Here is a 27736-nt window from a genome sequence, read left to right on the forward strand (position 1 = left end):
CTTCTTCTGATTTCTTGATTATAGTTTTCATTTTCATTTTCATGCCTGAGACAAATTATAGAAAAACATTTAGGATTGATGAGCAAATCTTAAGTACAATGAGATGTAAAGAGGTCTTCTTTAAAAGGACCCATATGGCCATCTGTCCACAAGCAGTGCTCTGGTGTGCAGTTTGCTTAGGCAATGGTCTGGAGTCTCAGGCCATGGGACCAAATACATCCTTCCTGGGGTCCTAATGTAGGACCCCTTTCCTTGACATCATTGTTTGATTTTGTTTGAGTCACATCTGTCACATTTTGTTTATGACAAGTTTGTCTAACATTCATAGTTATTTATTTAAGTATATCTATATTGCCTCCCAGCCCACAAGGGCTCCTGAAGCAATGAACAATTAAAAACGAATTAAAATAACACAAAGATAAAAATATTTCAAACACATTAAAATGCTCTTTAAAATTCCTAAAACAGTCTAAAAAAAATCCTAGAATCCAGTTTTGAAACAGTTAAAACAGCTATTTTAAATATTGAACGCCATGTGAAACAGCACTGTTTTGGCTGCCCAGTGGAAGCTTAAAAGAGATGAGACCAGCCTAACTTTCTTGCATTCGGATTTCTGTAGTTGAGGTAGCATGTACCTACCAACCTAACTCCACAAGGCATAGGGACATGCAACAGGGCCTCCTCTGAATATCTTTCTGGAAGACTCATATGGGAGAAGGTGGTCTTTCAGATATCCTGGCTCCAAGTCATTTAGAACTTTGAATTGAGCTTGGAAGCAAATTGGAAGTTAGTGCAGTTCTTGCAGGACTGGTGTTATAAGATCTCAAAAATGCATACCTAACACCAGACTAACTGCTGCATTTTGTACTATCTGCAGCTTCCAAACACTTGTTACCACATATGGATTTTAATAAATTTTGAAGTGTGTGTGGAATTCACTTTGACCCCAAGCTGACCTCCTGGGGCACCACCATTTCTCCAAAGCAGAGATGTCATGTAGGCAGCCCACTAAGGAGGGAGTAGGAGCCCTAGAGATAGGATTGGAAAATCCCCACAGGAAGTTTGGGAGTTGCTAGACAAGAAAAACCATCTCCTCCAAAACCAGTACAATACAGGCTGTTTGTTTTCAGCCTCACACTTAATGGCCCAGTGATTAAGTCACTGGCCATCTATTCATCTGTTTGCCTTCCTTGATTGTGTTCAGATCCAAGTGCATTGGCTCAGTCTATTCTTCACCTTGGTTTAACAAAAGCCCAGGTCTTCATACCCTTTGTCTTGGCTGAAGTTAAGCCATCAAGTTCATAGCCAGGGGCTACAAATTGTCTACATAAGCCTCAGTCTAAGCATACACCAGTGTGCTACATTCAGAATACAGCCTGGCTTCATGTCAGACTGAACTCTGATTTTAGCTCCCTCAGCCATTTCCCCCATATTTCGGTGGCCGTGTCATCTCATCATTTATATCCACATCTGGTTCCTGGAAAAGCCTTTGGAAGTGAGTATCTCCCATAGATTTTGCCTGTCTCAACTCTCTCCCGATTTACCTCCTTTACATTCATTAAGCATTGCATGTGTGCATGAATGTGTGTGCCCCCTTTTGCTGTGTGTTTGTTTTTCCCTTTTTAATAAATATTTGGACTTAATTGGAGCAGTCTGCCTCAGCGTCATCTCTCAAGGGATTCTTGTGGACCTCTTGTAGACACCTTGGGACCCAGTCTCGAAAGGGTGTTGTTAGGACCCTACCTCTCAGCAATTGAGCTAAATTCAGAAATTCCTCTAATTAGATCCTTCCTAACACACTTTTCAAGGGCAGCCCCACATAGAGCACATTACAATAATCTAATCATGATGTTATTAATGCATGAACCACTGTAGCCAGATCTGCCTTCCCCAAGAAAGGGTGCAGCTGGCTCATCAGCTAAAAATGGGCAGAGGCACTCCTGGCCACTACAGTAGTCTGGCTTTCTAAGAACAGTGCCAGGTCCAAAAGCACACACAAGCTACAAACATGTTATTTCAGAAAGAGAGCAACCTTATCTAGAATAGTTTGTGAACCCAGTCCCAGGCTGATTTTCCTACTGACCATCAGCACATCTGTCTTGTCTGGATTAGACCTCAGTTTGTTCACCGATAACCAGTCCTTTATTGCATCCAGGCAACGGTTTAGTACTACCACAATTTCCCTGGCATCAGTTGTAAGGGAGAGATAGAGCTGGGTGTTATCAGCATTTGGACACTTTCTCCCAGTGGCTTCATGAAGATGTTGAAAAGCATACAGGACAGGACTGACCTCTATGGAACCCCATAGGCTATAATGGTCATAAGGCTGAACAAGCCATTAGTAAAATACTTGCAAAACCAAACAAACATTTTAAAAATATGAATGGGTAGAAATGTATACGACTGAAAAATATGCATGCTTATTGTCAAGTTCATGAGGGGGATGGGATGTGAACAAAAATGGTACATTAAAGAGAGACACATAATCACATACTTTTGAAAAAAAATATGCACAAATTCTGTGAGTAATAAATAACATCACAACCTGAAATGAACCAAGAATGCAGGTGACATTTGGAGAAATGCAACCAAACTGAGAGTAGATTTTCACATCCCTGTTGTAATAGTTTCAGACAGCTGTGAAGGTCAACTTTCCTCCCACTGTTATGATGTTTGCTTTCTGATCCTAGATCAACATTGCAGCACAACAACAAGCCAAGGTAAAATCATAGAATCATAGCATTGGAAGAAATTACAAGAGCCATCCAGCCCAACCCCCTGCCATGCAGGAAATCACAATCAAAGCATCCCTGACAGATGGCCATCCAGCCTCTGTTTAAAGGCCTGCAAGGAAGGAGACTCCACCACACTCCAAGGGAGTGTGTTCCACTGTTGAACAGCTCTTACTGTCAAGAAGGTAAGTGCTGCAATTCCTAGCCCTCCAGACTCTGCTATGGATTGAAAAGACAAGCTACTCCTGTTTTGCCACTAGAGATGTTTCCTGGCTTATCAGTTAGCTTTAAAGGGGAAATGCTTTCAGTCAGGGCCTTTTTGGAGCTTGCTTCTAGGTGCTTGACTTCTGTTTCTAGAGAAGCTAGAAGGGAGACTTCCTTGGTATCTTTCTGCTAACAAACAAAAACTTCTTTGTTCTGACAAGCTTGTGGTGGGGGTGACTTGCTATTATTAAAACAAATACTTTTGATAGAATGCTATACTGGTTTTTACTGGCGTATGTACTCTAATGTATGTTTTAATTTTTTAAAAAAGATTCTATTGATAGTTTAGGAGCATTTTATTAATAATTTTGGTATGTTTTTATTTGTATAGCATATGCTTTAATTTGTAAGCTGCTTTAAGTCCAGTTCCTGGGGAAAGGTAGGACTGAGTGAGTAACTGAATATCCTGCCCTTTCCCTGGGATGAGACCCATAGACATAAAATGAACAGCAACAATAAATAACAATAGCAATAGCAACATCAGTTGTAGTTGCTACAGGGCCAAGGCCTGTTACATTCATTTGTATAATCCATCCTACCTAATGTTTCTCTAGCAACCCCTGGAGGTATCTTTTGGTCCTGTCTGAGAAAGAACAGTTATAATTTAACAGAGATCAGCATTAGAATCTAGGGAAGGTAAGAATAACTAGAAGCAGCAGAAATGCGACAAGCAAATGAGCCTGGGGGCAGCTCCAGGTCGTAGTCAAAGGTTCATCCCTGTCATCTTGACATAGAGGATTTCTGTTGTTGTTGCATGCCTTTAAGTGATTTTGACCTTTGGTCAAAAGCAATAAAATTTGAAATATTAAGTGATTTGTGATTTATTGTGACCCTAACACAGGGTTTTCTTGGCATGATTTGTTCAGAAGGGGTTCGCCTTTGCCTTCCTTTGAGGATGAGTGTGATTTCTCCAAGGTCATCCATGGCAGAGCAGAGGTTTGAACCCTGGTCTCCAGAGTTCTAGTCTAACACTCAAACCATTAAGCCACAGTGGCTCTAGAAGATTTCTACAGAGCTGCAAATGGCTTCTTCATTATATTCTCATAAGCCAAGTCCAAGACCTACAGTTAGTGAATGTTTAACAGTACTTATTATTATTTAGTTATGAGTTCTATTTAGAGCCCACATTTCCCTCAAGGATGTATATAAGGCTCCATTCTTCTTCACCTTATCTTTACCTGGTGGTGGCTTGTGGTTTCCATGTCAGTGCAGAGATGAATTCATTCCTGGTGTTAGCCTTAACTTTAAAGGAATTATCCAAGATACTGAACATATTGTGGGGATTTAGCATCTCCTTCCAAGGTGGGACGAGGGAGGGAGGGAGGAGGGAGGGTATCCCAAAGGTCACCCAATGATTTTGATGGCTTCTTGAAGACTAGAACTAGATTGCGCACATTCCAGGATGATATTCTTAACATGCCTATGTGGTTTCAAGTTGCCTGTCAACTTATGATGACTCCATGGATTTTATAGGGTTTTCTTAGGTAAGGAATACTCAGAGGTGGTTTTGACAGTTCCTTCCTCTGAAATATAGCCTACAGCACCTGGTATTTGTTGGTGATCTCCCATCCAAGAACTAACCAGGGCTTCCAAGATCAGAAAGGCTCTGGTGCAACACCCTGAACACAATATTAAAATGGCTGCCTGGGCCCTCCAGATACTGTTGAAATATAGCTCCCAGCAGCTCTTGCCAGCATAGCCAATGTGAGGAATGCTGAGAGTTTCAGTTCAGCAACATCTGGAGAGCAGTTGCGCACTCCTTTGGTAAATCATCATATGGACCTTTTTATCACTTTAGCATAGCCCACAGACTGGACCATTGTGCAGAAACACTATCTTGTAGTGTTTGACAGTGTTCAGAAAGGCATAGAATGGATTTCTGAGTCCAATAATGCATACCCAACAAAATAGGTGTGGGTGCATTATCCTTATCTTAATCGTTATAAAAAGTTATTAAAATATTGTTATAATGTTGTTGTTGTTGTTGTTGTTGTTGTTGTTGTGTGCCTTCAAGTCATTTCTGACTTATGGGGACTCTTAGGTGAACCTGTCATGGGGTTTTCTTGGCAAGATATTTGTTCAGAGAAGGTTTGCCATTGCTGTCCCTTGAGACTGAGAGCATGTGACTTGCCCATGATCACCTGAGCTGGGAATCAAACCCTTTTCTCCAGAGTCATAGTCCAACACTATGCTACATTGGCTGTTGTGCATAATATTACTGTCAGGCTATGTGTACAGGGTACATAAAAACATAAAGGAATTTCACATTTAGACTTGGGTTCCTTCTCCATGATAGCCTGTTATGTATATGCAAATATTCCAATCCAAAACATCTAAAATCCAAAACATCTAAAACATTTCTTGATTTGGGAAGCATTTTGGGAAAGAGAGATTTAACCTACTTTTATAGATGCTTCTGTTTTTTGGAATTAAGATTGACTCACTAAATTGGAAACACAGAAAACTGCCTTGGTAGATAGAAAACATTTACCTCCCTCTACTTCCTGACCTCTGGTGATTTGTATCGAGCAGCTGATTGACTTTTGAGCTTCTACGGCTTCCGCTCACAGATTTCCAAAATCCTGATATGTTCAACCTGTGCCTAGTAACTGAGAACAGATTCATGCAGAACAGGATCTATTTCCCAGTAAGTATTCATATTATTTACATCTGTCTGATGGTTTTTGGTGGCTTTCATATCCATGAGGAAGTTTATCCATTCAGGTTGTAGTCTGAACTGTAAAGTAGCTATCCCCTTGGATAGCTTGCAGGATCTGTTTCAGGGCTAGAATTCACCATTTCTTTAAAGCTTGGACTGCTAAAACAAAGAAAACCCCACTCCCTGACCAATGGAAACCACCAGGCACAACTGTCTCTATCCCAAGTCTTGTTTTGTTTTTGTTTGTTTTGGCCAAATAACAGTTACACCTATGGATGGGTGAGAATTAAGTTTCAGTTCATTTCTGATGAGAATCAACCCAAATCTGCCTCTTTCTTTATATTTGGGACATAAAGATTTTTAAATGTTCATATGGTGGTGGAAATCAAATTGGCAGATTTGTTTCCCTCCCCCAGGCTTTGAGTACCTAGCTCTTTTAAAGTCTAGATTTGAAAATCCATGCATAGTCAATCACATAATAATAATAATAATAATAATAATAATAATACGTTTTATTTATAGACCGCTATTCCGCAATGATCATAGCGGTGTACAGTAAAAAATTGCAATACAATACAAAATACAATGTGACAGTTAAAGGAGGGAGAAGTCTCGTCCTTCAGGCAGTCCCTGATGTTGCTGGGTCTGCCTGATCGCTCCCTCTGAGGCCGAGATGACAGTTGAGGAGGGAGGGGCCTCTTCCTTCAGGCAGTCCCTGATGTTGAATTAAGGTTACTAACACTTTCTTTTCATTCAGAGGAGTTCCTAATCTTGAATACTTACATGATTCTGTCTATGCATCATGCAGATGTACCTATTGATTTTGGCTGGTACTAGTATAGACAATTTCATTTTAGCTGATTTTTGAAAACTCTACCAGTGTTTCAAAATTCCTTCACATAGAGCACAAGCTTTAAATATTCAGAGCTAGGAAGCAACAGTACTAACAGATTTCCTAAACCTGGATACACTGGAAGCTTGTGAGCCAAGTTAGGCTGAGAAACATGGTCTTATTGGCAGAGTTAATGTTCCAAATGAAGTTTAGACCTTGGGTTACTCACTCTGTACCAATCTTCTTTCTTTCTTTCCAGAAATCATTTTGTTGCCACTGCAAAAATGAGGAGCTAAGTTATGGCAGATTCACCAGCACATGAACAGAAATGCTATGTGATGGGTCTAACTCACTATGACACAGTCTCATAACCATTTGGCAGACAAGAGAAAAAGAGAAGAAGGAAGAAAACCCATCTCAAAGTGCAATAAAGACATTTTAATATCTAGGATATATACACATGTATATATACAAACCACAAGTATTCTTGTTGGCTGGTTTTCCATTTCCTATAAAGCACCATAAATTCCATATTCTGCTGTGCCCATCGTATCCCAATATATTTCTCAGCAAACATCAATTCTTTTCTAGTTTCCTGGAAGAGCACCAAATGACATTCTTTAGCACCAAGAATTTGAAGCTTTCTTTAGCACCAAAAAGCAGACAGCATAGCCAACACATTCTGCCACATATATATTTTAGTCTCTTGACCAGAAGTTGGAACATTAGTTTAAAAAAATTAATTACTTACAGTTCTGGGTTCAAGCTAATCAAAAACAGTTACATTGTTAACCCCCCCCCTTTTTTTTTTTTTGTTTCTCAAAAGCAAATTTTCTTTTAAAAAATCTGAAGGATATATGCCACTGGCCTGTGATATAAAACACACTTTCCTCCTGTCTCTTTGTCACTTCATTACCCACAACAAAACACAAGGCAGCAATAGAAGGCAGCCCTGGAACCAAGTGATATTCCTTCTCCATCATTCAATCAGGCTTTGTTCCTATTAAAACAAAAACCATTTTAAAAGTTATACTGACACATGAAAGGGTAACTTTCTAAGTGGCCACTGCAAAGCCACATACTTATGCCTTTGAGATAGTGAGAAGGGGTTACATGTAACTAGTTACAATCAATAGTTGTCTCCAAGCACTGTTCTCAACTTCAAATGCAATTGCTCTGCAGAAGTATCCGAGAGCTCTGTTGATATTGGAAAGGAAGCAAAGATTCGAGGGATTCAGAGCCTAGGTCTGGAAGTGATTCAGTGCTAGAAATTCTTGTTGTTCCCTCGAGAGACAGAGGGACGCCATGCGCTGCAAATCTACAACAGCTGGTTCCATAATCTGTGCATCACAGGGAGGAGGAATTCAGTTTCATGTTCAAGCTGCCCTGCTCTGCAAGGCTACCCACTAGGTCAAAATAAAACTGTGCACCGCTATATGTCTTCTCTGAACATGGGAACGCTATCATTTGCAGGGGGTGGGATTAATATTTTTCCATCTGTTGTTCTGTCTCTTAGCTTCAAGGAATGACAGGAATGGGAGAGGTGTACAGCGGTGTAGTTACAGGGGGATAAGGGCATTGCCTCTTCAAATAACAATGAAAATTTCAGAAATCTTTTTGTTGCTGTTCCAAAACTGAAATGTAGCCATAACTTAAAAGTTCAGTTAAGCATTTAGAAGTACATTTTAGGAACCTAAAGAAAAGAGGCAGGCTAAGATTACATTGGAATGCAGACTCAGCAAACATAACAGTTCTAGGTGTGAATGCTTTTTACAATTTCACTGTCTGCAGTGCTACAAATTTGGGGACTCAAGGAAAATTTCATTTTGGGGGCAGATCTCTTTTTTTTCTTTTCACTATTTATGGACAAACATTTCTGTTAATATACTACAACTTTCTTGAGTCTGGTGCCCTCCAGATGTGTTGCTATACAACACTCCTGAGCCCCAGCCAGCATGGCGTTAGGTATTGTAGTCCAACACATCTGGAAGCCACTACTTTCTGGAAATCTAAGTGCATAGTAAGTTACAGTATCATGGCACAGGCCTTTAGAGCAAGTCTGAGGAACCCGTGGTGCTCCAGATGTTGCAGGACTGCAGCCTCAGTCAGACTGGCTGATAGTGAAATGTGATGGGAACAGACATTCAGCACCATTTGAGGAAGGCACCAGTTTACCAACCTAGCTTTGTAATTCAGAGTGCTACACATAATGCATCCTAGCAATCCTGACAACCTTGTAAGAAAATCCCACTTGTGAGAATAAGAAAGAAAATATTTACTTTAGACATCTGCCTTCCTTGTTTACCCTGAAGTAGTCAGAGCTTGAAAAAACTACATTTCTAGAACTACTGGGAACTAACAGTCCTTCAGGTCTATGGTAACTTGAGAGCTATCTACCCATGTATGCAATTTCTGTGCTAAATTCAGAGTTCTGTACAAACAACATATGCAACGTCCAAACCTTCATTTTAATTGTCACAAAACCTGTTGAAGGATTAGGATGGAAGCTTCATCTGGTTGTGGTTACATTGAAGTACAGTCACCTTGCCGTATCCATGGATTCAACTATCCACAGCTTGAAAATATATATTTAAAAAAAAAATTCCAAAAAGTAAACCTTCATTTTCTGTTTACTATGCCGTTGTATTTAGTGGGACCTGAGCATACAAAGAGTTTGGTATCTACAGGGGGTCCTGGAACCAAACCCAGTAATAGCAAGGGCCCACTGTATTATCAGGTCTTATCCCAAGTAAATCATACCATAAATAAACTAATGTGATTTTAAACTGATGTTAATTAATGGAGGATGCCATTACCTACAGTTATAATATTACATGGCTGTTGGCCTATACTATGCCTGAAATATGTATGAACATGCTATTCACTTGAGATGGTGGCAATCATTCATACATCCCTCCCCAAGTAAACATGAATTCCTCAACCCTGATGGCTCAGGATGAGTTAGACTGCAGCTCCCATTGACCTCAGCCATGAGGATTGTAGAAGTTGTAGTCCAACCAATTTCAACATAGATAGGTAGGTTGAGGAAGGCAACTGAGAACATACCTGTTACCAAGCACCAGTCTGATTGGAGGGTAAAGTGTGAGATTGCAGGTGTAAAAGTATTTTCAGAAAATCTGGAGATCCTAGTTCTAAATATTATGGCTTTATCTGCCAAAATAAGCAAGCCTGCAAAAGAATCAGAAAACATTTTCTGGGGACAAATGATGCCTTCCAATTCAGAACAGTTATTTTTTTCCATTCTATACTCTCTGATAAAGAAATATTTTCTCTATTAAAGAAGGGGTAAGAATTGTGCTGTCCACAAGCCATATTACACAATAAAGCCATCTGTGATGCTCCTGGACATCCAACTCCCCATCTTTTTAAAACCCCAAACCAGACCCCTCACCCTTTTTTTTCTTTGGTAAAAGAGAAATCAGTTCTGGTTTTCCCTTGTATGGTCTGTAGGCTTTGGGGAGGGAGATAGCGTGGGTGCAGCCCCTGTGATCCTTCATGACAGCTCAGCCTTGATTCAGAGCTTGAAAGAATTCCTTTTGGGACTACAGATCCCACAATTTTAACACATTTAGTCTAAAACATATGCAAGCTATGCTTCTTCAAGCCATCTCCTCTCGCTTTAGATGTTTCTGTGCATGAACTGCAACAATTCATATAGGCACATCATAAGGATGCTTTAGGGAAGCAGAGGGATAAACATCTATTCGAGAGTGGGTTTAATCAGGTAGCCACTGAAGGTGATGTAAATGTCCACATCATCACTGTAGATGGCATTGTCACGCTCACGCTTGTAGAGGCGCACCCAGACTTCATCATTCTCCCGCAGTTCTAGCATCAGGCTCTGGCTTTGCATGATGCTCCGGTCACTGGGCTGGGCATAGAGGATGACCTCCTCCTGGTCATTCCGCATGACATGCATGTAGGTCTCCTTGAAGTTCCAGGTGTGGACATTGAGGCTGAAAAAGTACAAGCCAGCCACATAGCAGTAGAACTTGCCCTTAAACATATCAAAGTGGCTGTAGAGGTTCACAAAGACAGTGTCAAAGATCAAGGCCTGGTAGCCCTCGCTGCTGTGGAGTGCCTTTTTGCGGCCCACTGAGAAGGCTGCATACTGGTGTTTGCAGGGGTCCCCTGGAGCCCCCATCTGTCCCTTGCTGCCCTTTGGGCCCTGGGTTCCCCGTTCACCTGATGGACCTTCTTTTCCCCATTTCCCAGGAATTCCAGGCTCTCCTTGATCACCTTTGTCTCCTGTGAAGAAGAAGGAAAAAGCAAAGGGAAGACTGGGTGATGTCACAGGAGCACTATCATATCAAGCTCTAGCAACTCCCAAATCAGGAAAAGTTTACAACACTGGAATTCTTTTAGTTTAGGAAAAAAGTGAATTGGGTGTTAAAATGATACAGGAGCATAAACACAGAGAGGTTTTGCTCTTTCTCATATATACATAGTATTAGGGTAATCTGTTGAAACTGATTGGTGGGAGATTTAGGAGAAAGAAAAGGAAGAAGTTGTCTGCACAGCGCATAGGTGAGCTATGGCATTTGTTACCACAGATGGACTGATAATCATCAACCCAGGGTAAAAACTAGATATGTTTACCATGTTTCTTGAAGAAGTACTCCCTCAAGTGGTGAAAGACATCTGCTCTTTTGTGCCACATGATAGTCCTCATCTCTGTATCTTACATTTAGTATGCTTTACTTTGTGACTAGTCATTGCAAAGTAATTAGGGACTTAATTTACAAATCTGATTCTGAGGGGTGTTTATCTGAGGAAATCCAGTTGTGGGAGGGTTAATTGTAAGGAATGCAAACTCCCCTTGAATATCTAGTTTGATCATCAGATGAATTTTCAAGGACATGGTCTGACAAATTTAGGGATGAGAAGGTTTTCAACAGCTATCAGTCATGTCAGTTATAAATTGTCACTAATATCACAGACAGTATACCTCTGGGCAAAGGCATCACTAAGGAGGTGTAGAGGTGGTGGTGGGCTGCACCAGGTGACACTCTAAGGGGGGGGGGTGACACCACTTCTCCTCAAACATCTACCTTTTGACAGAAATGGGCTGTAACATTCACCTGCTTCCCTTTAAAATGCTTTATGAGATGGTGGGAGTACGGTAAAGCTTAGTGGGAGGAGAAAGGAGAGGCCCAGATTTTTTCAAATTTCAAATTTTTAAATTTAAATTTAAATTCTCTTTAAAATATCACATTTTAACAAGATCTTCACTTTGTATATTTAATATGTTTAGGCTGTACACAAGATATTATAATTGGAGAGTATAATTTTAATTTTCCTAGTTGTTTATGCCACAACTACTAGCATTACTTTCAGTGGTTTATGAGTAACATTAGTGCAAAAAAGCATTAGGATTCTGTATAGGAGGAGGTCAATGGAGGTGTGTGACATCATGAGTTACCACCCGGTGACACTAACCCTACTGACTGCCGCTGGGTACTACTTGTTGCTTGCTAGAGAGCCAGTGTGGTGTAGTGGTTTGAGCATTGGACTATGACTCTGGAGAACAGGATTCAAATCCCTGCTTGGTCCTGGAAACCAATTGGATGACCCTGGGAAAGTCACACTCTCTCAGCCTCAGAAGATGGCAATGGCACCCCTCTGAAGCAATTTGCCAAGAAAAACCCCATGGTAGGTCCACCTTAGGGTCACCATAAGTCAGAAATGACTTGAAAGCACACAACAACAACAATCTACTTGCTAGGGAACAGAAGTGGGAGGATACTATTACAGTAATGTCCTGCTTGTGGGCTTCTCATAGGCCAGTGATGGTGAACTTTTTAGAGGTCAAGTGCCCAAAGTGCAACCCAAAACCCACTTATTTATTGCAAAGTGCCATGTCCCTCTGGCTTTCTAGTAACAAACTCTGGCAAACTCTATGCTGGGGTGAAGGCACATGTACCCACAGAGAGGGCTCTGAGTGCCACTGCTGGCACGCGTGCCATAGGTTCGCCATCACTGTCATAGGCATTACTTATTACTCAATGTAAGAACAAAATATAGGACTAGATAGGCCTTTGATCTGATTCAGCAGGGTCTTTTAAAGTTCTTTTGGCTCATGTGGGAGCCCTGCCTCACATAGTGTTTCTATACTTGTATAGCATCCTTGATAGCTCTGATTAAAGGCTGTCAGAGCAGCCAGCATTGGCTTTTCCACCTATAAATGTCCCATGGTGCTCTCTAAACAGATTAGATTGCAACTCCCATAATCTCCAGTCAGCATGACCATGATGGGACTTGCAGTCTGACACATCTGAGGGCACCAGACTGTGGAAGTCTCTACTAAAGAGATGGGTAACTTATAATCAGCACTGAGAAATAGAGAAGTAATGCCAAGGAGAAGGTGAGGGTAAGGCAAGGGCTACAGAGGATTGCTGTACACTTACCCTTCAGAATGGTGATGTTGATATATGGACGCACCTCTGGCATTATGTAAAGTGAGGAGTGGGGATGTGTGCCAGGATGGGGCTCTGCTGGAGGGACGTCCAGTGAATCACAACAACGCTTGCAGCCTTTCAAGTTGGTTGCAACTTCTTGGGGGCCAGATTCATCAGTGGGCGCTCCAAACACCAGCAATGGCAGTATGAGGAAGGCCAAGGGAACTTGCAGCCAGGTAGCTTCCATAGTGAACTGTTGGGAGAAAACAAGGAAAACATCAGGAGAGCGATTATGGAGAAGAAGTGAAAGGTGGGCTTGATTCTCTGCAAGAACACTTCCAGGGTGCCAAAGAGGGGCAGGTGTCTAGAAAGAAGAGAGGCAGAACCCATTCCACAAAGGGTCCACAGAATTATATCATTTTATCATCATCATCATCATCATCATCATCCAATTCTCACATTTTGAAACCATGTCTATATGCCTCCAATACTAAATAAAGAAGGCACATGCAATTTGTAAAGTTTACTTTTTTAATGATGGCAAGGTGAATGGTGTCAATTCTTCCAGGATAGGTCACTCTCTCCTAACCAGGCAGGCCTCCAAGTGTGCTGTACTGCAATTCACATCACATTCACCCAGCTGGCTGGAGATAATGGGAACTGTAGTTCTCCAGCTCATGTGAAAGGGATAGGTGTTTTTCTTCCACCACAGATTGCAGATGTCAGCTCTGCAGCGGTCATATTGTGTACAGTGACAAATGCCTCTCTTGGATGTACCAGTCACTAGGAGGAGCTGTCACATTTGCAGGTGACTCTTTGAAGAAGTGAATGGGACAATCAACAGTTTGCTCAGGATTGTTAGAAAAGTCCACAAGAAACTCAGGCCAAGAAAGTCAGACTAGAGATCTCTGGATTTATCAAGGTCTTTTTGCTTTGTTAAAAGCATATCTGGGCAGAAGGAAAAGTGGTTCAGCAGGGACCACATCAATGGTCATGAAGTTTCTCCATTTAACACACACTCTCTCAGCCTCAGGGGAAGGCCATGGCAAACCCCCTCTGAAGAAAACCCCAGGACAGGGTTGCCTTAGGGTCGCCAGAAGTCAGAAATGGCACACGACAACAAATCTCTAGTTTAAAACCACACTGCTGTTCACTGTGACACCAGCACAATGTGAAATGCAGATATTTGTGTTGTCTTTCCTTCCCTCTGGGAAGTTTGTGACTTATAATGGCTAAAGCTCTCCCCCCAACACACACCTCAGCACTAGAGATCTGATTCAAACCCTCCCCCCTCTTTAAATTCCAACATCTGAGAGGCAAATGCTCACACCAGAGGGAATAAAAATCTGTTCCAGCAACTCCAAAGAGCCATATCTAGAAACTGGCCTCAGTTTTGCTACCTGTACAATGGGTATATATAATACAGTATCATTAGTGTGAGCCAAAATGAAACCTCCTCCTTGTTTGAACTGGGCTCTTTGAGCAAGTCATCGGAAACTCTTGAAACCTGGGGAGTTTTGTTCTAGGGTTGGGGATGCAGCGTGGCAAGGATCAGACCCCCCCCCGTGGCACTGGAAACGTGGCACTGGAAAAGGAGGGAGGGGGTCCAAGGAGCCCATTGGTTTCCCTCCATGTCCAATCAGGGTTGGAAAAGATCGCTTAGGCTGCATCCACACTGGAGAAATAACCCGGTTTGGCACCGCTTTAACTGTTTTCTGGCTCAAGGCTATGGAATTCCGGGAGCTGGCGTTTTTTGTGGGGCTCAGAGCGGCACGGAGCCCACAACAAACTCCAACTCCCAGAATTCCATAGCCTTGAGCCAGAAAAGAGTTAAAGCGGTGCCAAACCGGGTTATTTCTCCAGTGAGGATGCAGCCTGTGAAAGAGGGATAAAGTGGTTGGCTATCACCATTTCCTCACTGAAAGTTTGTGCAGCAGCTTGCCAAGAAATACCCTAATTAAGGGTGCATCCGCACTGCAGGAATAGTCCGTTTTGAGACCACTTTAACGGCCATGGCTCAATGCTATGGAATTCTGGGGATCCATAGCCTAGAGCCATGGCCGTTAAAGCAGTCTCGAACCGGATTATTGCTGAAGTGCGGATGCACCTTAAATCTCTTAAAAAGAGGGAGAAAAAAGGGAAGGGGAGAGAGACAGAAACAGAAATGGAGCAGCCTCTTTTAGACGAAAGAGAGTTGATTTTTGGTGGAGACTAAAACAACCCATCCCCCCCCCCCCCCGGTGCAGGAGCCTTGACACGTTCCCACAAGCGGAGACGTGGTGGATCCAGCCCCCCAGGGGTGCCCCCTCCCTCGATCCCTGCCCCCTTCCCCTGCTGCCCAGCTGGCTCACCCCTGGCACTGCTCTCCTTCGGAAGCCCGGCGTGGGATCGCCCTCCTCTGCTCGCTCAGTCCCTTCTTCTGCCCATCGGAACCCCTCTGACAGCCAAACCCGCCTGCAGCCCCATGGCTTTAAGAGCCGGGGCCTTGGCAGGAGAGCCTCAAAGCGCCCGAGAAGCTCCCTTCCTCTTCCCTCTCCAGTGTTAGGTTTCTGCCACGATTGTTAACTCTTTCCTCTGCAAAGAAAGGAAGACAAAAAGAAAAAGAAAAGAAGCAGATGGACTGATCTTATTGTTTCAGCAGCCAGGGAACTGACCTTCTTGGGACTCCAACTCCCAGAATCCACCCAGGAGCAGAGCCAGTGTGTTTAGAACTATGTGGCCCTAGGGATGTTGTTGGCTCTAACTCCCAGCATTCCTGACTGGGGGCTTACCTTGGCCGAGAGGGGACCCCAAAGTGCCTCCTTCCCTGATTTTGAGAGTTATCAATGAACCCTTAAACACTCTTAAAGTTCTAATTGGAAAACTCTGTGTGAAGGGAAGCCTTGAAAACTTTGTTCTGGTTGAAAAACTTTGGAAATATTCCCCCCAAAAGGGAAAAGGCCAACCACAGTCTTTCCTAGCTTCACTCTTCCCTTATTATCAGTTCCCTTTAGTGAAGCCAGCATCCATCGTTTTTGGGGGGGTTTTGAGGCTATGTGGCCATGTTCTAGAAGAGTTTGTTCCTGACCTTTTGCCAGCAGCAGTGGCTGGCATCTTCAGAGTTCCCTATCAATTATCAAGTGCTTTGGGGATGAAAATAACCCAGGCAATGCCAGCAGGGAAGGACCTGAAGGCAAACATTACACACACACACATCCATGGCTATGCATTTGTGTGTGTCCTGTGTGTGCTTCTGTTGTTTGCCTTAAGTCCTTTTTGACTTATGGTGACCCTATCCCCAGGCTTTCTTGGCAAGATTGTTTTTAGATGAGGTTTGCCTTTGCCTTCCTTTGAATCTGAGAGGGTGCAATTTGCCTAAGGGTTTTCTGGCCAAGCTGGGAATCAAACCCTGGTCTCCAGAATTCAAAGATATAGCCGTGTTATAGTCTGTGGAATTAGTACATAGAGAGATCTTGTAGCACCTTGGAGACTAACTGAAATAAAGAAGTTGGCAGCATGAGCTTTCATAGACTTCAGTCTCTGACGAAGTAGACTGAAGTCTGCAAAAGCTCATGCAGCCAACTTCCTTGTTTCAGTTAGTCTCAAAGGTTTTTTGTGGACTTTTCAGGCTATGTGGCCATGTTCTAAAAGGGTTTATTCCTGTCGTCTTGCCAGCATCTCTTCAGAGAAGATGCCAGCCACAGATGCTGGCAAAACGTCAGGAATAAACTCTTCTAGAACATGGCCACATAGCCTGAAAAACCCACAAAAAACTATGGATGCCAGGCATGAAAGCCTTCATCTTCACGGTCTCAAAGGTGCTACAAGACCTGGTCTCCAGAGTCATAGCCCAACACTCAAACTATTCATGCTGCATCTTCTTTTACACAGTTTGTCTCAAAGATGATGCAAGATTCCTTTGCATAATATAATGTATGTGTGGAGGTGGGTGAGGGGGGGAATCCAGAAAAAAAAGCATGTTAGGGAGTATTGGCAGATTGTCAGAAGGTCTTGTGGGACGCATCCGAGTGTAGGCTGCACTTTACTAGCCATGGGTTAGAGTCTTAGTAAGCCTGGCCATCTGTTACCCTACCTTAGAGCACATTTGCATGTCCTGTGACAGGTAATGTATGTGCTCTAAGTGCTTAAGTTAGAATTATTGTTTCTGACTTGGTATCCACCTCGCCAGCAACCCAAACTGGAGGCTTTCTCAGCTTCTTCTCTCAACCTTACAGAGACGCCTTGATGGGCACATTTCTGGCTGAGGTTCAGGGGGAATGCAGGTAGAAGGAAAAATCATTTTGCTTCCTGCCCTGAGTAGAACAGCAGCATCAGCAACTTTACTGTATCTCTGGAGTTATTTGAGGAAAAACTAGAGAATGCCTCACATGAGACTCTGGAGCAGGACAAATTGTTTCCATTTGTTTAGATTAGGGAGTCAGAAGTTGGCCGTAGCCAAAACTCTGGTTTGCTTCCCACAGCTTGGCAGAGAAGTAGAGCAGAGAGAAACAAATGGAAGGTCTGGGGAAGTTATGCCAAAGAAATGTCGAGGAGAAGAGAGGAGGGGAGGTGCTGGGGTGTTGTTGGTTTTTCATTCCCAACCATGAATGGGAATAGAGTGAATTTTCCTTGCATCCCCAAAGGAAAGGGGATTCTCTCTCCTCTAAGCCAACTGTGGCTGAGATGTAAAGACTGAAAATAAACCAAGAAGTTCTGAGTAGTAATCCTAGTTCTGCTACTGGTCTTTCTGTGACTTTAGCTAAGTCATTTCATTTCTGAGATGCTGTCATTGCTTCTCAGGGAATTCCTCAGCAATAGCAACAGCAAGCACATTTCTATACCGCTTATCAGTGAGCTAGGCACCCCCTAAGTGGTTTACAATGTGTAAGCTAATTGTCCCCAACAAGCTGGGTACTCATTTTAGCAACCTACAAAAGGCTGGAAGGCTGACTGGATCTTGGAGCTCATGGTATCGAACTCACAACCTTGTGTCTTGCAGTACAGCCATTTAACCACTGTGCCACCAGGACTCATTCAGTGTGCCTTCATGGCAGTTGTTTTTATCCTAACTATGGCTGGTTACAAACGGCCCTGAAGGGGCCGTTTTCCCGCCACCGCTATTCGCTGCGTAGGGAAGCCCCAGCGGCCAGACCGTGAGGCTTCCCCGCGCAGCAAAAAAGGAGCGCTGAAATGGCGCTCCTTTTCGAAACGCGGAAGTGGCGCCACGAGGGGCGGAGCGTGCCCTTGCGGCGTCACTTCCGCCGTGACACGTCTGGACGCACAGCGTCCAAGATGTCAAAATGGCGGCGCCCATGTGGATGGCCATTTACAACGTGTTCCGCATGTACTGGGACAAAGGGCCGTGAGGAAGGTAAGAACCTTCCTAACCCTAATACAGCCCTTCCTAACCCTAGTACGGGCGGAGCGTGGACTTTATGACGGTTTATAACCCGCCTATGGGCCCAAACAGACAGGCTAAAATACAGCTGCTTTGGGTCACTTTGGAGATATGCTATTTAAATGACACATGCATCTTAGGAGCCTAGAAGCTGTGCCAAAGCTGTGCTCCAGTCCTTAAGACACATGCATCATTTAAACAACACACCTCCAAAGTGACCTGAAGCAGCTTTATTTTGGCCTGTCTGTTCAGTCCCTATATTTCCTTTTACCTGCTCTTTGTTGCTGTGTGATACACACACACACCTTACACTCCACACAGAGGCATTATTTTGTTCAGAATTTGACCATTCCTCCCAGAAAGCAAAATGCTGCATTATTGTAGCTTTCAAAGAAGTAGTCATGTTGCTCTCTTGCAGCATAAGAAAGAAGTGGGGAAATTGAAGGGATGTATCAGCACCTTTACAACTGCAGTAACTGGTTCTTATTTTAGCATGAGTTTTCATGGATATAAATCTATTTCTTCAGATGTAGGGTACAGTTGGCTCTCTATCCATGGATTCTTTATCCATGGATCTGAGCATCCATAGCTTGAAAATATTTTTTAAAAAGTATAAATTCCAAATAGTAAACCTTGATTTTGCCATTTTATATAATGAACACCATTTTACTATGCTACTGCATTTAATGGGACTTGCGTATCCACTGAATTTGGTATCCATGGTTGGGCCCTGGAACCAAATCACAGCGGATAACATGGACCCACTGTACATTCCATCCCACTACTACAACAACTGTGGGGTGGTTCCCACTGGTTGATACGCCGGGATTCAAATCGAATCCAAGGTGAGGCGTTCCTATTGGAAACCGAATTAACTCTAGATCAGTTCTAGAGTAACCCGCAATCGTTCCCACATAAAATCGATTCGTAAAGCGGTTTATTATTTAATCCGTGTTATCGTCATTTAACACGGGTTAAAAAAATAGAAGGGTCGAACCTTGAATCGGGATAGGAACCGGAGCATTTAAATAGGAACGACAGCCTTTGAAATCGGGTTAGCTGGATGGGAGGAGCGGAGCGCGATGGGCTGGCTTGGGGGGGAGTCGCCCTTTCTGTCCCCATCCGTCGTGGCTGTCACCATTTTTGCTTCCCTCACCCCTTTGTCCGCTGTGGTCTTTCAATAAGAGATAAGGATTTTTTTTATTTTTTATTTTAATGGTTTACAGGCGCTTAATCTCTTCAGCGCTTTAAGCGCCTGAAGTCCCAGCTGCTCAAGTGCCTGCATCTGCCAAAGGATTACAAGGCTTCCCCCGGTGGATTGCAACCTCCCCTCTGTGTGGGGAGAGCCCATTTCTAACGGAGGAGAGGCAGGAAGGGAAGCCTCCTCTCGAAGAGGCATTCCCTGCCCGCTTGGGCTCTGATCTCGCCCAGGCAAGGAAGGGCTCTGATCAATGGGGGGGGCGGGCGGGGGATAGAGCCTTTCTCCCTCCATTTCTCAAATGGAATCTGCCTTCTCCTCCAACCCTGGAAAGAGAATCTTTGGGAAGAGTGCTCCCTCCCTGCTTTTCCAGCAGCCTCCTTCCTTGATCTCTGGGCTCTCTGAAGGGATTCTCCCTGGCTGTCTTGCAAAACCCATCCCCATAGTTTCTCTGGAAACAGCTTGGGCTCCCCAAATTTTCTTTGCCAGAAGCCTCTCCCATTGATCTCTGGGCTCTCTGAAGGGATTCTCCCTGGCTGTCTTGGGAGACATGAAGAGGGGATGCTGTCCTGCAAAACCCATCCCCATAATTTCTCTGGAAACAGCTTGGGCTCCCCAAATTCGCTTTGCCAGAAGCCTCTCCCATTGATCTCTGGGCTCTCTGAAGGGATTCTCCCTGGCTGTCTTGGGAGACATCAAGAGAGGATGCTGTCCTGCAAAACCCATCCCCATAGTTTCTCTGGAAACAGCTTGGGCTCCCCATATTTGTTTTGCCAGAAGCCTCCCCCAGCCTGGGGTCTTTCTTCCAAGGCAGCAAAAGTGCTTTGGGCAGTTTTCTCTCCCTCAACCATCCTTCCCCATGAATAATTGCAGGACTCATAGGCACTTGAAGCGCCTCCTCATTGGTTCTTTTATAACAAACTGCGAAATTTAAAAGTGACGTTATGATGACGTTGCTTTGATTGACAGCCCCAAAATGGTGAGTGGGAATGAAATAAGGCTAAAACCGATTTATATATACACCGTTTTATTTGAATAGCAACGAAAGCGGATCACTTAAAGCGAATCGATTGGTAAATGAGAACGAAGAAAAAAAAGCGATTCGGAACGCGGGATAAGACCAGGGTTATTTTGAATCGATTTAACTGATACCGGTGTATTTTAAAGCGTTGCAAATCGCAAGTGGGAACCACCCCTGTGTAAATATAATTTATATCCTGAGGCCAGGATATCATTGTGGACTGCATATGAAGAAGTGGGTTATATCCATGAAAGATCATACTAAAATAAAAATCAGTTTTAAAGGTGCTGCTATATTCTTCTTCTTTTTTCCCCTCCCCTCCTCTCTTCTTCCTTTTTATGTTGCATTATAGGTTATTTTGTTAGAAAACTTGGTCATTGCCTTTACTTATACAGTTGGCCCTCTTTATCCATGAATTTTTTGTCCACAGATTCAAGCACCCAAGGCTTGAAAATATTCCAAAAAAGTATAAATTCCAAATAGCAAACCTTGATTTTCCATTTTATATAAGGGACACCATTTTGCTCTGTCATTATATTTAATGGGACTTGAGCATCCATGGATTTTGTTATCCACGGGGGATCTTGGAACCAAACCCCAGCGGATAACAAGGTCCCACTGTATTTATAGGGACTGGAACTGGAAGAATAGCGAGGAGATAAAAATGAGTTGTCAAATGACTTATCTGCAGCATTTTTGCTACTTGTTTGTGTGTGTTATGTGTCTTCGAGTCATCTGTTGGCTTATGGTGATGCCATGAATTTCATAAGGATATCTTAGGAGCTTATCACATGAACCATCTCAAGCATCTCAGGCTGCAGCCGGGATGTGAGATAGAGGCTGGGATTGTCGCATGCTAAATCACTGCCTAATCACTGCCCAACATCAGCCTGGGTCCCAGCCATGCTGTGCCAGCACTTTTTAGAAGCCGCAAAGCTTCCAATTTTGAAAAAGTGCGGGTGGATCATGGCTGGGACCCAGCTTTGACCTAGGCTGATGGTGGGCAGTGATTAGGCGGCAATTTAGCATGTGATAATCTCTGCCTCTATCCTGCACCCTGGCTCCAGCCTGGGATGCTTGAGACAGTTTTAATGTTCATGTTATAAGCTCCTTAGACAAGGAATACTCAGAGGTGGTTTTGTCAGTTCCGTCTTCTGAAATAGCCTGCAGCCCCTGGTATTCATTGGTGGTCTTCCATCTAAGTACTAACCAGAGGTGACCCTGCTTAACTTCCAAGATCAGATGGGATCTGGTGTATTTAGGATATTTAGACCTGAATAACCCAGCACAGAAGGCAGTTGTAGCAAACAAAGCAGGCAGTGCTGCTGCTGGCTGGTCTAAGAAAATTTACCTCACCCTTTTGAAAGAAGGATATATATCTTTCTTTTATTCCACAGGAAGAATGTGAAGTCAGCTGCCTGCCCCTCATTGGGTAGGCTGAGGCCTCCTTCTATGGGGAAGTGGAAGTGATTTATCTTCTGGCCCTTAGTGTCTAAAGCATGGAAACAGACTTTATCAGATTCCCTTGGAAAATTGGTCTCTGAGTCTTCCATCTGGGCAGCGGCCCAGAGGACTTTTCCTCGCCGCCGGAGCGGCGTTTCTGAGGGGCGGGGCCGGTGAGAGCGGCCCCATAAAGCCGGCTCCCGTCCTCCCCCAAAGAGGACGCCGCCCGCCCCTTTTTCCATCAGGCAGCGGCTGAGAGGACTCTGTCTATAACCCTATACCATCAGGGAGCCGCCGGACCGCGCCAGGAGCTGTTTGTGCTGCCGGGCGGCTCTCCTTGGGTTGTCAGAGGTGCGCAGCTGCGCACCAGCCCGGGGAGGCCGCCCACGGACTGTTTTGCTTGGACTCCGCAGCTCCGCAACTGCGCACTTGCGCATTTTTATAGCGGCGCAAGGGGCGAGAGGGCTGTGCCCAAGTCAGCCTAGAACAGAGGATGACTGCTGTGTCACACCTCTGTTCTTCTTGTGGTTTGCAAGGGGGAGGGAGAGGGCATGGATGCGGGGAATGCTTCGGCTGGGGAGGAAGAGGGTAATATCAGTGCGAGCGGGGCTCCCATTGAGGTGGTGTGGGGCAGGGGGAGGTATGGCGGTAGGAAGGTAGACTTGCGTTACAGAGGAAGGCGAGATCGATGCTTAATATCTATCTCTCCTTCCGGTCCCCCTCCTAACCAAAGGGACCTGAGGGTCATTCCAACCGTGCCACAAACCCTGTCGCTGCTCCTGTGCAATGCCAGGTCAATCAACAACAAGTCCCACATCCTCCATGATCTGTTGGAGGACAGTAATTGCGACCTGGCTTGCATTACCGAAACCTGGCTTGGGCCTGAGGGAGATGCTGTGTGGGCACAGGCCCTCCCTGCTGGGTTTTCGGTGAAGGACCAGCCCAGGTTAGGTGGGCGGGGGGGGGGGGGGTGTTGCCTTGGTCCACAAGAACACCTTGTCTCTCACCAGGAACCACATCCGACAAACTTCTTTTATCGAGTGTATTTACCTGACCCTGAAGGCTAGGGACAGTCTAGGGATTCTGTTGGTGTATCGGCCACCCCCGTGCGCTAACGGACTCCCTTAACGAGCTGACACAGTTGGTTGCGGAGCTGATGTTGGAGACGCCCAGGCTGTTAGTCCTGGGCGACTTCAACATCCCCTTCGCGGCCAACTATGTTCCGTCCAGTGTGGCTCGGGAATTCATGGATAACATGGAGGCCATGGACCTGTCCCAGCTGATTACGGGTCCAACGCATTTTGCGGGTAATACACTGGATTTGGTTTTTTGTACAGATGCGGAAAATCCGTGGGTGAAAATAACTAATATTTCCCCCCTGCCATGGACGGATCATTTCCTCGTGGAGGCAAAAATCAAGGCTTCTACCCAGATCCCCCCCGGGGGTGGAGGACCTATTAGGATGGTCCACCCTCGAAGGCTGATGGAACCTGAGAGGTTCCAGAAAGCCTTAGAGGGGCTCATGGTTGGAAATGACGGCGACTCTGTTGATGCCCTGACTGGTATCTGGAATACCGGTCTCTCTAGGGCTATACACAGTATCGCTCCCAAGCACCCTCTCAGGCCCGCTTCCAAACGTAAGCCCTGGTATACGGAAGACCTCCGGGCAAGGAAGCGGGTCCTGCGACGGCTAGAGCACCGCTGGCGGAAACACCTACGCTTAGCCGACAAGGCTCTCCTAGACCGCCTTTTGGAGGACTACGGAGAGGTGATACGAGCAGCTAAGAACTCGTTCTATGGTGCTCGTGTCGCGTCCGCGGAGTCGCATCCAGCAGAGTTGTTCAGGGTAGTCAGGGAGCTAACTCAGCTCCCTCCTGCCCCGAACCAGATCCTTGAACCTTCAAAGGCCTGCTGTGACCAATTTAACAACTTCTTCGCGGATAAAACCTCTCGGATAAGCGAAGGTCTTAACGCCGGCATTAGAGCAGAACCTAGGGTAGAGGCATCCAGAGCCTCCGTGGACTCCATTAAACTGGATCAGTTTGAGTCGGTTAGTACCGATGATGTGGACAAGATCCTTGGAAGCGTTCAGAAGACAACCTGCTCCCTCGATCCCTGTCCCTCATGGCTAGCGGCTCAGGGGGGACCGGTGGTAACCTCGTTGTTACACTGAATTATAAATACATCTTTGAGGGACGGGCAATTTCCATCCAGCTTGAAATTGGCCACTGTAAAACCGCTGTTAAAAAAGCCCTCCCTCGACCCCCTGATGCATAATAATTATCGGCCAGTATCGCTATTGCCATTTTTGGGGAAGGTGATCGAGAAGGCGGTTGCAATCCAGTTTCAATCGATCTTGGACGAAACGGATTATCTGGACCCATTTCAAACTGGCTTTCGGGCGGGCTACGGGGTTGAGACGGCCATGGTCGCCTTGGTCGATGATCTCCGTCTGGGCATCGACAGGGGAAGCGTGTCCCTGTTGGTGCTCTTGGACATCTCAGCGGCTTTCGATACCATAGACCATGGTATCCTTCTGGAGCGCCTGGCAGAGGTGGGAATCGGGGGCACTGCGCTCCAGTGGTTCCACTCCTACCTCTCTGGGAGGTTCCAGATGGTGCAGCTGGGAGACGTGTGCTCCGACAAGAGGGCCCTTATATCTGGGGTCCCTCAAGGAGCCATTCTGTCTCCCATGCTTTTCAACATTTACATGAAACCGCTGGGAGAGATCATCCGGAGACATGGGGCGCGGGGTTATCAGTATGCTGATGACACCCAAATAATCTTCTCTATGTCTCCGACTGATGCAGTGACCGGAGATGGCATCTCTCCTCTCGTGGCGTGCCTGGAGTCAGTAATGGGCTGGATGAGGGAAAACCGACTCAGTCTGAATCCAGAGAAAACGGAGGTGCTCGTGATAGGTTCTCCTGGCCCAGGGATGGCGGTGGTTCCGCCTGTCCTGAACGGGATCACGCTTCCCGTAAAGGTCTCGGTATGCAGTCTGGGGGTGCTCCTTGACTTGTCGCTCCACCTTACATCTCAGGTGGATGCGACGGTCAGGAGCACCTGTTATCAGCTTCGGCTGATACGCCAGCTGCGTCCCTACCTGGGTCGGGGGGACCTTGAAACGGTGGTACATGCTCTGGTAACCTCTCGATTGGATTTCTGCAACGCGCTCTACATGGGGCAACCCTTGTACCATACCCGGAAGCTACAATTGGTACAGAATATGGCAGCCAGACTGGTTACTGGTACATCCAGAGCCAGTCATATAACACCTGTACTTAAAGATCTGCACTGGCTGCCCATTCGCTTCCGGGCGCAATACAAGGTGTTGGTTATAACCTATAAAGCCCTACATGGCTTGGGCCCAGGATACCTTCAGGACCGCCTCTCCCCATACAATCCACCCCGCACACTCAGAACATCTGGGCAGCAGCTACTGAGGGTACCTGGGGCAAGATTAGCCTCCACAGTAAGGAGGACATTCACCATCTCGGTCCCGACCCTCTGGAACACGCTGCCCATAGAGCTCCGCTCGGCTACCTCCCTAGCCCAGTTCAGGAAGGATTTGAAAACCTTCCTGTTTAAGCGAGCATTCCCCGATACAAGTTCTAGTTAGTCCCCCCCCCCCCCCGACGGCCAATGATGTGCTAGCTAGTAGGTGATTTTAATGTATATTTTAATGTGTTTTTATTGCCTTTGTATATTGTGTTTGATATTGTGTTGTACACCACCCTGATTGGAAGAAGGGCGGTATATAAATAAAGCATTTATTATTTAGTGCAGGAAAAAGGGTTGCATTTTGTCAAGTTCAAGGAAATTGTCAGCCCTTCAGGGCAATATTCTGTGTACCCTGGGGATCCAAGTATACCATGGGTTGTGGGGGGAAAAACAATTGGCTTCCATTAGTATAAACATATAATAACTTTCTTTGTTTTTGACACTTAACTTCTACATCCATATATCCATTGTGTATCATTCACAAACTGCCTCTTATTTTGTTATACAAATGGCTTGTGTACCTTCTGTTTAAAATGATTAATGGCTTTTTGATACCTGTCAAGAATGATTGATGACTTCTCAAGAATGATTGAGAGTGTGTCAATTTGATTGGTGCCTGTTTAGCAACTCCCCATCTGGAAGTGTCTTTTGTTAGGGTGGGACATCCAGAATGAATCATGTGACTCCCCTCCCAGAACACATCCCGACACTTCTGATCAATAGGAACTGGCTTCAGATCCCTGGGCCCATGTGGTCTGAACTGGGAGTGGATTTCAATGGGGGTGGATTTCAATCAGGCTAGTTTTCAGTTTTGTACCTCATGTGACCCTTCCATGAACTCAACCCACCACTCATAACCAATAGGCAATAGAGTCACTGGGGGAGGCAGGGGGTGCAAACAGCACCAGGTGACACCTCAGAAGGGGGGTGACTCTCGGTTACCCCCCCATTCTCCCTGCATCATCCACACGTGCATATGTAGCCCCCATTCCCTGCACACATTACTCTGGGGCATGCATGCATATATCGCATGCATACATGTGTCTTTGTGTTTCGCACCCACACTGTAACCATACATGCATACATTTGCTAGCTTGTTATTTGCATTAATATCTCTCCTCTCCTCTAATGTATGTTGCATACAAGACAGTGTATGTGATTGTTTTCTCCCCATATTAGCCACACAATAACAGAGTGTGATAGGTGGAGCAGAGAGATGGAAAGAGAGGGAGAGACTGGCTCAAAGTCATCTGATAAGTTTCATGTTTAATGTGAAGTAGAAGGCTTTCATGGCCAGCATTTAAAGGGAAGGTATTTTACCATACATCAAAGGAGCCACAGAAAGAAAAGGGAAACTGGTGAGGAAACACAACTTCCAAATGATCTACAAACTGACCAAAAAAAAATCTCTTAAAAAGAGACCAAAAATCCAGTAAATGCTGCACTCAGCAAAGGGCAGGAGAGACCCTTCAACAGCCTAAGTAGTTTACCATGCAGCTGCAGACAAGTCTACATAGGGACCACCAAATACAGTGTTCACCGACGAATCAAGGAACATAAGAGACACTGCAGTCTGAGGAACTTGCCACACAGGGGCTCCAGTCATGGGATGAGAACGGAAGGGGCCGGGAACGAGTGGGGAATGAGTGGGGGACGCATTTTACTCCACACAGAAGTCTCCATTCTGTCATGTTCCCTTCCCTTCTGTTCCCAATCCGTTCCAGAGGATGTAATTGTTGAGAACTATTCAGAACAGTTCTCAGAAATCGCCTCCTCTGGGATGGATTGGGAATGGAATGGAAGGGAAGGGAATGAGCGAGGGACTTCCTGTGTGCAGTAAAATGCACCCCCCACTCGTTCCGTTGCCTTCTCTTCCCAGTCCCATGCCTGGAGCCTGTGCGGTAAGGTCCTGGGTCAGACAGAAAAATCAGCAGTAGCAGAACACATTATAAACCATTGAGGGCATAAAATTCTATTTGAAAACACTGAAATTCTAGACCATGCCAACAACTATCAGATCAGAATGCACAGGGAAGCCACTGAAATCCACAAACACCTAGACAACTTCAACAGGAAAGAAGAAACCCTAAAAGTAAATAAAGGCCTGGTACATACCGCCAAGAAGCAGGGCCCAGGCAGCAATTCTAGGGTTAGGGACCACACACCAACTGTACGGTCCCTAACCCTAGGACATCATGGTGGTGGCATAACAGTGGCTTCTCATCCATATGGGGACCGCCATCGTGACATAAGTGATGTGCAGCATAGAGACATCACTGTGCATTGC

General features: G+C 45.0%; 1 protein-coding gene across 1 annotated transcript; it reads right to left on the bottom strand.

Moving 5' to 3' along the window:
- Positions 1 to 8863: 8863 nt before the first annotated feature.
- On the bottom strand, positions 8864 to 15317 carry C1QTNF6 (C1q and TNF related 6). Its single transcript, XM_089526755.1, has 3 exons — positions 15258 to 15317; positions 12916 to 13159; positions 8864 to 10756 (listed from the first exon to the last, which is right to left on the bottom strand). Exons 2-3 carry the CDS (start codon positions 13151 to 13153, stop codon positions 10209 to 10211), a joined length of 786 nt encoding a protein of 261 aa, XP_089382881.1. The 5' UTR covers positions 13154 to 13159; positions 15258 to 15317; the 3' UTR covers positions 8864 to 10208.
- Between the last annotated feature and the right edge of the window lie 12419 nt (positions 15318 to 27736).

This window comes from Sceloporus occidentalis, unplaced genomic scaffold, assembly GCF_023333645.1.
Source record: "Sceloporus occidentalis isolate IW3139 unplaced genomic scaffold, rSceOcc1.0.p SCAF_5, whole genome shotgun sequence".
NCBI lineage: Eukaryota > Metazoa > Chordata > Lepidosauria > Squamata > Phrynosomatidae > Sceloporus > Sceloporus occidentalis.